This window comes from Leopardus geoffroyi, chromosome A3 (assembly GCF_018350155.1).
Source record: "Leopardus geoffroyi isolate Oge1 chromosome A3, O.geoffroyi_Oge1_pat1.0, whole genome shotgun sequence".
Taxonomy (NCBI): domain Eukaryota; kingdom Metazoa; phylum Chordata; class Mammalia; order Carnivora; family Felidae; genus Leopardus; species Leopardus geoffroyi.
Window position 1 is genome coordinate 45,015,955 of NC_059336.1, and position 13,251 is coordinate 45,029,205.

Genomic DNA, 13,251 nt, shown 5'->3' on the forward strand with positions numbered 1-13,251 from the left:
TGCTTTTACAAAAAAATTTGAGCATTTGTGTTTGTATATGTGTTAATACTGATAACTCTGGTTCATTAACGTTAACTGCTATGTAGTATTCTATACCTCATTCTACCCATTCTCTTATTAATGGACATTTAAGTCCTTGTAATTTGGTATTCTTACAAATAATGATGCAGCAAATATTTTTATAAAGGTCTCCTTGCACCCATGGGCATGAATTTCTCTAGAGCACATACCTAGGAATCTGGGTGTCTTTGACTCTACCAGACATTCCCAAATTGCTCTTCAAAGTGGCTCTACAAATCCCACTCCTCTAGCAGCATTTGGGGAATTACTGTTTTCCCACATTCTCAAATATTTGGGATTGTCAGACTTGTATTTATTTATTTATTTTAATGTTTACTTATTTTTGAGAGAAAGACAGAATGTGAGTGGGGGAAGGGCAGAGAGAGAGAGAGAGAGAGAGAGACAGAGAGGCAGAATCTGAAGTGGGCTCCAAGCTCTGAGCTGTCAGCACAGAGCCCAATGTGGGGCTTGAACCCACGAACCATGAGATCATGACCTGAGCTGAATTCAGAAACTTAACAGACTGAGCCACCCAGGTGCTCCGGGATTGTCAGACTTTTAAATTTTTGCCACTGGGATATGTGTAAAAGGGATCTCCTAGTCATTTTCTCTCCCAAGTCCCCAGTGCTTCTAGAATGTTCACCTACCGCTTGCATCCCAGAACACACAATAGGGATGGATCAAGCATGGAGGACCTGGCTGGCTCCCTTCTTCTGACCACCAGATACTGGGAGTATACAGAGTGTCCCTATTTGCAGGGACCCCTTCTCTATCTCCACTTTCCCCTCAGGTAATCTCTCCCTGTCACAGGGCTTTAGAATGCTAACACATATGCCAATGACTTCCAAATGTGTAAATCTCTCCATACTGACAGTCAAAAGCCACTTACCAAATTTGTTGATGGCCAATAAGAAAATCAAATAAGGCTTAACCTACCCAATATCCAACTCGATTTTTTCCTCAAACCTAACCCTTCCCCATGTCAGTCAAGGGCACTGCCATCTGTCTGATTCTTCAAGCCAAAAACATAGGAGTTGTCCTTGATTCTTCTCTTCTTACCCCTCCTACATTGAGTCCGTCAACTTCTATCAATTGCTGTATTAAATTGTTCCCCCCCACCCACCTTGTTTCTAATTCCACTGCTAGCACCTTGCTGTAAGCCAGCTGGACCACTCTTGCCTGGATCACTGTAGTTGCCTCAAAACTGGTCTTGCTGCTTCTCCTCTTGTCCTTACAAACCATCTTTAGCCAGCAGCCAAAGTGATCTTTTTAGAACATAAAACAAAGAAAATGTCTTTCCATCCTAAAGCCCTTTGATGGTTCTTAGTGTAGAAATCTCAAATTTATGGATACATGATCTAGAATGCCAGTAGACCTGGTCCCTGCCTGCCTCTCTGCCACATGCCTCCCCACATGCCACATGCCACAAGCCTCTGGGACTTTCTTTGTATGGAGGGGTCTTCCCATGATCTTTTCATGGTTCCCATCTCATTCAGGTCTCCATCACTTCCTCAAGATCTACCCTCACCATCCCACCCTAGCTAGAGTAGTGGCCACTTAGCTGCCCCCTATGGCATCACCCTGTTCCATTTTCATCCTGGAACTTCTCAGTGCTCAGGGCTGTGGTCTGTGCTCCACCAGAGTATCATCTCCATCAGAACTGCCAACCTTATTCTGTGCTTGTATAACCTGGCATGAAGTGGGTGCCCATAAAAGTTTGTTGAATTAATGAATGAACAGATGAGGTCAACATTTTAGAACAGCCTATAAACTCAAAAGAAGTTTCTCCCAGAGTCTGGGTGGGATAAAAACTGCTTGAGGCAAGACAATACCTGTCTTTGGCTATAACAGCAATTGTCAAACTTTTTAGTCCTTAGATCCCTTTATACTATTAAAAATTATGGAGAACCCCAAAGAACTAGTGTTCATGTGGATTATATGTACAGATACTTGCTGTATTAGGAGTTAAAATGGAGACATTTTTAAAATACTTATTTCAAAACCAGGATAAATCTATTATATTATGACATAAATAATGTTTATATAAAAAAACAACTATATATTTTTAAAAATAAGTGAGAACAGCTGCTCTACACATATAATGCCTAGTTAGCACCAGGAAGGATTCTGTTAGATAACTGATTAGGTGGCCTCAAGAGTTTAGACCAGCCTTCAGGTTCAGCTGGAGCCTCTTCCCAGGTGTATGGGTAGAGGATCTAAGCCCGCACAAGCCTTCTGCAAGAAGAAGGTACTTTTCCCTCTCCAATCCCCCGCTGCACTTTCCATGCAACTCTCTCCCTTCCTTTTTCCCAGTCTACTTTATTAAAAAGAATAAATAAAAAGCAAAGAATAGGATGAGTGTAAACTTAAGGTCTGGAAATTGATTACAAACTATACAGGTCCTTTAAATATGCTTATTTCTGTAATCAGAACCGTGATTCTATAAATTTTAATGCAGGGAATTCCTCTTGAGTTTTGACTTTGACAAAATGAATGTGGAAGCCTGGTTTTACAGGATTTGTTTATTCCTTTTTGTATTCATGTTGAGAAACCAAACTGGGTGTCATATCCTTTTTCTTAGGGCTGTACCGAAACCTAAGTTCTTCCTCTTTTTTTTATTTTAGAAAAATCTGCTCCCACCCTCTTTATTTTTTTCCTCTGGCTAGAGGAAATTCACACAGCCAGGATTAAAAAAAAAAAAAAAAAAAAAGGTGGTCTCTGTGCTATTGAAGTGGCAGAGGCTCCTCTGGCTCTGGGCACGCCTCTTCCACTGTTGACGTCACACTATTTTTGTCTTTGAATAGCTCATTGACACAATCGCCTCGGAGATCGGAGAACTGAAACAGGAGATGGTGCAGACAGATGTCAGCCTGGAAAATGGCCTGGAACCCAGCGAAGCCCACAGGTGACCAAGATGATCAGGTGCCGGGCATCAGATGGGGGCTAAGCGAACCCTAGCGGCTAGGAGGACTGCCATCTCGGCTCGTCAGAAGTTTGGGAACTGGGAGTGTGGTGGCCTCTCCAGATGAAGCTCTCTGTAGGAGGTGGGAGTGGCCTAGGAACCACTTGTGTGTTTATTTTAATCACTTCGAAGGCACTTGAACTTTACAACCTCTCAATGCCTGCTGGCACCAGAACCCGGAAACCTAAAGTTCTAGCTGCCCTACCCACCTACTCACAGTGATGGAAACAATAACGCAGCAGGATCCTCCGCGTGCAAAATAGAATTCAGTGTAGCCGGTGTCAGTCTCCAGAAGGTTTAAAGGGGAGCCCTAAAGAGGATGGACTCGTTTTGCGTTCTCAGGTCAGAAAAAAAAAAAAACCTAGCACTTGTCATAGCTATTAACCTAAAATGTGACCCAGTATACTGTAGTGCGGATGTGGTTGTAAATGATTAAGGAAAGGGGGGGCATTTTGCTATGCTGGTTAATTGTGATGTGTTGTGCACGTATCGCACCTGATCTGAGTAATTTGTAAGGGAATGGTCTTTATCAGGAGAATGGGAGTACAGAGGCCAGGGTTGCAGTGGCAGGTTGGAGGAGGTCACTAAAACCTCATCTTAGCTCTTGGATGCTGTCATTCATTGCTAGCAAAGGTAACAGAATATAGTCACTACAAAATGACACAGACACTTGGTGCCTTGGAGCCCAGACTAATAGGTTTCCCCTCTTTCCCAGGAAATGGGTTGAGGCAGCCTGGTGTAGTGTAGGGGTGAGATTCCCCGGGGTAGGCTTTACTTACAAGTCATGAGACAGGCAGGAATCCTGCAACAGCAGGCGAACCAGGTGGTGCTGGTTGCCCAGGCAAGTTTCAAACCAGCCCAACTTGTTCCCTGCCATAGACTGCAGGGAGAGTAGGCAATTTGCAAAGAGGCACTTTGCAGCTGGAAGGGGTGCTTTAACTCTCCTGTGTCTCTGGAGGAACTGTATTCCCTCATAGCTGTGGAAATGCTACATGCCCTCCATTCCCTTTCCTTCTCTACAAAATGTGGGGAGTAGACCACAGCTACTTGCCCAAGCTACTTGCGCAGCACCCTGGCATTCCATGATTTCCCTTGACCTTGGTGGCTAATTTTTTCCCCCATAAACTAAACAAATACACAGTGATTTTTAATTAAACTCTCCACCTCACAGTCAGAATAGTGCCAAACTCTGTGGAACTTTAGCCAGGGATTTCTCTTTACCCTTTGCATTATTGAGCAAAAATTAAATTGGAAGTCCAGGTTGGTGACAGAAAGGCAAAGAAGAGAGGTTGAGGAGCTGACTTGTCCTACATCCAGGAAACGCAGTACTGCAAGATAGTCCCAAACTCTGCAGATGACAGACACCAACGGCAGAAACCAGCCCTCCGTGTGTGTAAGGCACAGGGATGTTAGGTTAGCTAGAAGACATGATAGTATGTCAGGTGCCATCAGAATCTTGATGTCTGACTGCAGTAGGTGGGAGAGCTGGGCTGCCATTTACTCTTTAACATCTCTATGTTTTTCTTTTCAAGTTTGAGAATGACTGTAAGCATTCCACAAAAGCTATATTTTACAAGTTAATGTCACTTACTCTTGAATGCTGTGTTGGTTAACACTGAATTTGTGAAATTTCAGAGGCATTTTATTATTGGTGCTTTTTTTAGTGAGAAAGAAAGAGAAAAGGCAAGATTGTCTTTGGTGAACAATGCCTACGGTGTTTACCATGTGCCAGCCACTGTTGTAAGTGCGTCACAGCTGCCGGCTCATTGAATCTCTTAACTACCCTACGAGGTAAAGCTCCAGTATGGCCCTCATTCTACTAACGTGTGACCTGTGTGATCTGGAAAAAAGCCAGACTAATGAGGCTGTGGCTTCTGCACTGGGGTCTTTCCCAGATTTTGTAGAAGTGTGGAGTGGTGACTTTGCTGTTAGTTCCTCTATTTTTCCCGATGATGTTAAGGTGGCCAGATATCAGAGAGGTAGGGCAAAAAGGACCTTACCTCAAGTGAAAACCCTGTAGAGAGAAGAAGCATCACCCCCCACCCCAGGGGCCTTGACTGGGCACATCCCAGTGGCTACACAGATGTACTGAAGTCACCTTCCTCTGTGGCATCCTCGGTGAGTGTGAGCTGTGATAATAGCCTCATCTACCCCAGCCACAATCACCATGAAGTGTCTATGGTCTCTTAGTTTGTTGGATGGCGGGTTAAGTGCCAAGCTGGTGCGCTAGGTGAGGAATGCTGTTCCTCTACTTGTGTTGGCTTTTGGTTGCTCCTTTGTGGTTAATATTGAAGTGAGCTTGAAATCTTTAACGTTTTTGTGTGTCATGGATCCCCTTCTCAGAATCATATTTTAAATGCACAAAATAAAATAAAATATGTAGGATGACATAGGGAAAACAATTCTATCACAGTAGAATGATCAGAATTCTTAAAATGCATGCTTTCATAGCACAGGTACTTCTTTATTAACACATTAAATAACAAGGTCTATTGGGCACCTGGGTGGCTCAGTCAGTTAAGCATCTGACTCCAGCTCAGATCATGATCTCACGGCTCACGGGTTCGAGCCCCATGTTGACCTCTATGCTGACAGCTCAGAGCCTGGAGCCTGCTTCGGATTCTGTGTCTCCCTCTCTCTCTGCCGCTCCCCTGCTCGTTTTATGTCTCTCTCTCTCTCTCTTAAAAATAAATAAACATGAAAAAAATAAATAAAAATAAATAGCAAGGTCTAGGAACTACTTTCATCTAGAAGCCAAGATAAGCAGAAATAGTGCTTAGGTACCAGCAATGAAAATGTTTCGGGGTTTCTGTTGATGACAGAGTCTCAGCTACTGTGGGAACCACTGGCATTTGTTGCCTGCATTCGAAATGGGAGGAGGTTAATTTCAAAACCAGGTTAGTGAAAGTAAAGATGTCATTTTCCTATCCAGTGGTATGTTCTCACCTCCTGACCTATCAGCATCATCTGACATGGTTGATCTATCTTCCCTTCCAGGGACACTTGCTTAGCTTGGCTTTGGGGACACCATACTCCCTCGTTTCCTCTTATCTTGCCTGCTGCTGCTTCTGGTCGCCTAGCTGGTTTCTCCTCATCTCCCTCACCTCCTAACTCCAGAGCACCCAGAGCTGAAGCCTTCAGCCTCTCTTCTCCTCCCCACCCCCTGCTCATTCCCACTAACCTTGAGCAAGATGCTTAAAAGTCTCTGCACCTTGGAGCACCTGGGTGGCTCAGTCAGTTAAGTGTCTGACTTCAGCTCAGGTCATGATCTCATGGTTCATGAGTTCAAGCCCTACATCGGGCTCCGCTGACAGCTCAGAGCCTGGAGCCTGCTTTGGATTCTGTGTCTCCCTCTCTCTCTGCCCCTCCCCTGTTCATGCTCTGTCTCTCTCTCTCTCTCTGTCTCTGTCTCTCTCTCTCTCACAAGAATAAACATTAAAAATATTTTTTAAAAAAAGTCACTGTGCCTTGGTGTGCACATCAGTGAAATGAGGATAATAATAGAGATTGACTTCAGGGTGGCTGGAAAGATTTAGTGAGTTAATAGCTGTAAAAGGACTTTGTACCATGTCGGCAGCAGGTGAACACAATATTTTGTTTATTTATTAAAAAGAGATCTCTAGTGTAATTTCATAGTTAATCCCATTCAGTTTTGTAGCTTTGATGCCCTGCATATACTGATGATTCCCAGCCTAGATCCCTAGATTGGTCTTCTTTTAAATCCAGATATTTGCATCCAGCTGTCCATTCAGCCCAACTTCTGGCATCTCAGACTCACAAAGACCAACACTGAGCCCTTGGTTTCCTTTCATAAATCTGCTTCCTCCCTGGTCTCCCCCATCCCAGTGACCATGCCTGCAGGTGCTTGGGCCTCACAGCCATCCCTCATGCCTGTCCGTCTCTTATCTCTGTGCTCCCATCCGTCTCCAAACCCTGTCAGCCCTACCTGTAAGAATCCCAATCGGACTACTTGTTCTTAGCACCGCTGCAGGACACACCTTCCCGGTGCCTCGGCTTTTACCTGTCCTGCCTTCCCTGGGCTGTTTTCTAAGCAGCATAGAGAAGGATCTGACTTTTGTCAACCTAGATCCAAGTCATGTCACTTCTGTTCAAAGCCCTTCAGTATTTTTCATTTAAAGTTTATTTATTTATTTTTGAAAGAGAAAAAGAGCATGCAGGAGGGGCAGAGAGAGAGGGATGAGAGAGAGAATCCCAAGCAGGCTCTGCTCAGTGCAGAGCCCAATGTGGGACTCGAAGTCACAAACCATGAGATCACGGCCTAAGCCAAAACCAAGAGTCTGATGCTTAACCGACTGAGCCACGCAGGTGCCCCCAGTATTTTTCATTTAAAACGAAAATCATCGCCATGTCTTTTGAGATGCTCCAGGCTCTGACTCCTCACATCCCCTCACTGTCTTCTCTTACGACCTCTGCCCTCTTCATCCCTCTGCTCCAGACCCACCAGCTCCTTGCCTAGAAGGTTCCTACCTCTTGGCCTTTGCACTTACTATTCCGTCTGTCTGGAATGCCCTTCCTCCAGGAAGCATTCACCTTTGGACCCTCATTTCTTCTGTCACCTTAGCTGACTTTATTTTTTTTTTCATAGTACTTGTACAGATTTGACATATATGTCCACTTGCTTAAATTGTGCCTCCCAGTATGAGGAGGGAAGCTCATTGAGAGCAGAGGTTTGGTCTGTGTTCATTGTTGTTGTTTTGTTTTTTGTTTTTTTTTTTTCAGTGCCCTAGAATAGTGTCTGGCATGTAGCATACACTCAGTAAACATTTGAATGAATGAATGAAAAATGCCAGCCCTTTGGATATTCTATAGGTATTAAAGTATCAGAAGCCTCTTGCAGAAACAAGACATTACCCTGTAAAGCAGTTAGCGGACCCCAGATGGTGCATAAAAAAATACGAAGTTGAAAATGTGTGATGAGCCTTAAGCTTGCTCCCTAGCAAAGAAGAGGGACCAGGGCACCTTCCCACTATGTGCCAGCCATGCTTCCTCCATCATATCTGGGTTATGGGCTGTTGTAAATGTCTGCCAGTAGAGGAGCATCTGATTAAATCAACTGTGTGCCCTCTGCTAGCTTTTTACCAAAAAAGAAGCTAGGAAGCCAGGAAAGAGATCAAGGATTTCTTGTTCCTGCACTCTCTAAATGCTATTTCTTATTTCCTCTTTTTCTCCACTTCATTGCCCAGAGACCAGAGTGTGGGGAAATGAAAGCCTTGTACTTTCCTCTCCCTTCCCTATGAGTTCACAGTCCATTTTCAGTTGGGGGCAAGTACATCAGGCCTGATGTAGGCCAGTGCTCCACCCTCATTGCCATCTGGACCCATCACCTCTAGGCTAAGATAAGTCTCTAAAGTTTCCTTTGTCTTCAAGTAGAATAAAGGGATCAAACAAAGCAACTTTATGAGATGAGGCTCAGGCTGGCTTTGCAGGATACTGAGGGTTCTGGCTGGACCAGGTCATTGAAGGCAGTTGTTGCCTTTGTTTTCTCTCTTCCTCTCCTTTCCCTCCCTCACTCCTATTGTCACCTTGCAGGTACACTCCAGACTAAATGGATCACTGGGGATCACTGGGTCTTGAAACTCTACCCCCAACCCCACCCCACCCCAGAACCAAACACACAGAACTCAAAAATTTCTTGGCCAGCTCTGCCCAATATTGTAGTGTAGCAGTTGGTCACCTCCACTGACTTCTTCTGGAAGGGGCTAAGTGCCCCAGGAAGTTCTGAGTTTCCCAGCGCTATGCAGTGGCATTGATACCAAAACCAAAAGAAGCTCAGACTGCCAGTCCCTGGTACAACCCTTCACTTTTTCCACTTGACCAATGTTAGAACACGAGCTCAGAAGAGAAGCTCGGTGGCTTACAGGGTGGGGAAGACATGCCCAATGTTTCACTGCATTAACTCCCCTGACAACGGTGACCATAGCTAGCTGCTCTGTGGCCATCCGGAGCAACCCATTTTCACTCAGTGCTGCTTTATCAAAAAACCTTTCCACTGAAATAAAACATGATTAAGAAAAAGAAATAAGAACACAGCTAGATGAATTTTCAGTGGTAAACATACTACATAGGAGCACCCAGATCAAGAAACAGAACATTCTCAGCACCCCCGAAGTGCTGTGCACCCTGAGGATAACTACTCTCTTGACTTCTGTTGCCATAGATTAGCTTTGCCTGTTTTTGAAATTCATATAACTGGAATCATACAGCATATGCTCTTTTAACCCTGACTTCTTCGTTCGACATTTGTATAGTATTCCATTGCACGAACCCAACACAATTGGCTTATCAGTTCTACTGTTGATGGATATTTGAGTTGTTTCCAGTTTGGGGCTATTTTGAATAATGCTGCTATACATTCTTGTGCATGTTTTTTGAGGACATGCCTCAGTTAGGAATATAGGAGGGGAATTGTTGGGTTGTAGGATGGTTAAATAATTCAAAACCAGTAAGTGGTGCCCCCAAATTTTCCAGTCCTCCTATCCATTCACACTTCCACCAACAGTATATGAGATTTCTGAGTTCTCTATTCTCCTGGTCTACACTTGGTATTGAGTGCTTTTTTATTTTAGCCATTTGGATGGGTGTGTGGATTTAGAGCTTTTGGAAACATGATGGATGAAGACAGGTAAGGATACCTGTCTGCCGTGACTCAAGTACTGATGTTAATTCTGTGGGAGTCAGGAATGGGAACTCCTTAGTTTTAGCAGGGCATCATTTTATAATTCTTACAGGTTTAAGCTCAAGGGTAAAGTCATGGGGCATTCTGAGCCCACAGTGAGTTCATTGGATGATATCTATGGAAAGGATTATTTGGGGGAAGGAGATAAAAACAGAAGACCATCCAGAAATTATGAGAAAAGTGTAAATATGTACGTACCTTTTATTATTTATATTTTTGCATATAATCTTAGATCACAAACCTGTAGCAGAAAAAACTGCCAATGAATTTCTCCCTGTGTCTTGGATTCTTTTGCTTTATGCTTTACTTTGTTCAGTACCTACATGTAGATATATTCAGCATCTCATGAATTGTTTTGGTCAAGACCACTAGCTGCTGCATCATAAAACTAAAAATGTATGTGCATAAATCTAATACAGCTATACTATACTTGGAGTTTTAATTCTTACATCTGCATCCAATGCAACTTTCCATATTTTAAAAAAATGTACATTCTTTTCTTTTCTTTTTAAATATATGTTTTCAACTACAGTGAATTCAGACATGGAATTTGATATCAGTCCATATAATTCCTTTCCATCTTTTCCTCTTGAAAAGTCAGATACAAAGTGATCATTCTTCGTTAATTTATACCCGCTTTCTTCTGAAGATGTCAGAGAGTGTATTCACAAGGTTGTCAGGAAAAAAGGTTAAGTCATCGGATGCAGAAATCAGTTTGTATTTTGTCTTCTCACACAGTGTCTGTGTCATAGGCACTGTTATCCAGCAAAATAAATATTTCCTCCTTTGCCATATTAGAATGCTCCTTGTACCATAGGCCATTAGTTCAGGGTTGGGGGCTCATCTTTAGGTTCCACAGCATCTGAGAACAGGCCACTCTTCTAGAACACATATGTCACAAAGGTTGGTTTTCCTCCTTTCCCGTGAGCTCCTGTCTGGTTCAGCAGAACATGGGAAGCTCACAATAATCTTTGGCTACAGAATATTGGGTATATCTTATGGTATCTTAGGTACCATGAAAAGAGTGTTTGGTGTTATCAAATTCTTTGGGTTGCCTGGCTGGCTTAGTCTGAAGAACGTGTGAATCTTGATCTTGAGGTCATGAGTTTGAGTCCCATGTTGGGTGTAGAGATTACAAACATACATACTTACATACATAAATATTTTTTAAAAGTTTACGGTTTCTTCTCACACATTATCTATTTCTAAGGATTGTAAACACACATTTCCATTAACTCTTGGCTATTTCAGTGCCTACCTTTCACATTCTTTTCTTTTTTAATGTTTTTTTTTTTTTGAGAGAGTATGCATGTACACATGTGCACAAGCCGGGGAGGGTCAAAGAGAGAAGGAGAGAGAATCCCAAGCAGGTTCTGCACTGTCAGTATGGAGCCTGACATGTGTCTCCATCTCATGAACTGACCTGACCAGAAATCAAGCATCAGTCAGATGCTTACCTGACTGATCTACCCAGGTGCCCCTACCTTTCACATTCTTAAAGAATATCTGATGGCAGAGGTGCCTAGGTGGCTCAGTCAGTTGAGCATCTAACTTTGGCTCAGGTCATGATCTCATGGTTTGTGAGTTCAAGCCCTATGTTGGGCTCTGTGTTGACAGCTCAGAGCCCGGAGCCTGCTTCGGATTCGGTGCGTCCCTCTCTCTCTGCCCCTCCCCCACTCGCGCTCAGTCTCTCTCTTAAAAATAAATAAGCATTAAGAATATCTGATGGGAGATAGGAAAGAGAAGCTCTTTGACTTGAGTTTAGATTGCATTCTGAAAATCAAGAATCCTTTCATCTGAAACTCCCAAGTGATACCATAGACATAGCTACTCTTTCCTTCAGTGGAGGCAGGCCAGGTGGAGTGCTTTGGGCCCATGGCTTTGTTCATGGTTAGAGGAGATCACATAGTGATAACAGTTTTTGCAGTAAGACATTTTCCTATCACGCCCATTGAAGACATTCTGCTATGACTAGCTTGATTCATTTCCTCTGCTAATCCCTTAAACTGTTTCTTGATTTGAAGCCACTTCCAGGTCTTTGGAATATGGTTTCAAGGAATTCTATGAGGATTGACCAACTCTTTACTTGTACTGTTATCGGTGTAGCAACAATTAAGTCCAACTTCAAGACAATTTCTTGAAATTTATTATTGAAATAATTTATTTATTTGAAATACCTGGACAGTAGAGCCTGCAAGGAGCACGAATTATAAACGAGTATCATATAATGGAATGAGAATATAATAGTGGAGTATACTAGATATTCCAGGACCTGAAGGAGGAAGCAGGTAACTCCAGATAGGATGTGGTTTTAGGAAAGATGAGCTCCCACATTAACCTTAAAAAATTAGCTAAGCCTCCAGATCAAAAATTCCCCGAACAGCTGTTTAGTCTGTTTAGACTGGTGATATCTATTATATTGAGGAAGGTTTTTTAAAAAAAAAACATGTAACAGTTATTTTTTTGATGTACGTTGCGGAAAAAAACACAATGCAAAATATAAAAATATTACCATGAACCCACTCCTAGAGATAGAACTGGTTTTGATTGTTTGTTGACTAGTGTATTTCTTTTCCTTGGTATGTATCCCTCCAATGTTTTTCTGTGCATTTAAATGGCAGATCATGCATGATTTTCACAGACTTACAAGGGGTTTCTGATCATCCTGAAAATGCACAGTGTGTCCTAGATATTGGTTCCATTTTTGTTGAGGGACAGTGCCTTCCAATTTAGTGGCTGGCTTCCCAATCCATGGTACCCTTGGGCACATAATTTTATCAACGGCATACTCTAGAGTTAGATATGCTTTATCCTTTACAGACCTTGCCTCACTATTACATTGGTAATAGTTGATTTGACCACAAAATATCTTATTGGTCACAATGCAGTTGTGATTTAGTCCATGAAATAGCACTAGTGTAACCAAAAGCACTTAAACACTAAGAACAGCAAATCCATGAAATGCTTGCCTTTCTGTGAAGACTCGTGCATGCTACTGCTCAGGGTCAAAGGTCAGTGGGCCAAGACTTAGAGCCCGCCTGGCTCCTTCTCCTGTTTTCAACTCCAAGAGCAGCCAGGACAACAGTTTCTTTGTTTCTGTTTCTTAGTTTTACAGGACTCAATAAAGGCCCCTGCCAGTATTGTCTCCATATCTGCCCTTTACATCTCTAGTTGGAGACTCAATGACAGGAAGTTTGTAGGCCACAGAAGTCACCAGATCTTTCTCCTCTATGAAAATGGCAATCCCTCCTCCTCCCTGGAGGCAGATGTGTGTTTTTGTTCCCGTTTCTGCCTTGTTCATTCTTTCCTCCTAGTCCTCAGTAGATAGAGTGGAAAAATCACCGAAGGCCCTGGAAGTTTTTCACAAAAATCCTCTGTGGATGTGCTTTTAGAAATCCTTTTGAGGAAGCTCAGGCCCCCTCGCTCAGAGAGCAGCAGCCCTTCTTCGTGTGAGGGAACAAAACCCAGAACCCAAAATATATTAGCCTTTTTCCTTTTGGAGTTTTAGGGGACAAAAAGAGGCCTCGAGGAA

The 13,251-nt window shown here is 43.0% G+C and overlaps 1 protein-coding gene across 9 annotated transcripts in view; it reads left to right on the forward strand.

Annotated features, from left to right (window-relative positions):
* RIN2 (Ras and Rab interactor 2) overlaps positions 1-13,251 on the forward strand; it is a 225,272-nt gene that overhangs the window by 156,565 nt on the left and 55,456 nt on the right. For 6 of the 9 annotated variants that reach the window (XM_045445438.1, XM_045445441.1, XM_045445439.1 and 3 more), the window contains one exon: positions 2,865-2,965. In XM_045445438.1, coding sequence (XP_045301394.1) covers positions 2,865-2,965 — 101 coding nt within the window. Of the gene's footprint in view, positions 1-2,864; positions 2,983-3,003; positions 3,365-4,686; positions 4,814-13,251 lie in introns of those variants that run through there. The other 3 variants (XM_045445445.1, XM_045445443.1, XM_045445442.1) reach the window with 3 other exon arrangements.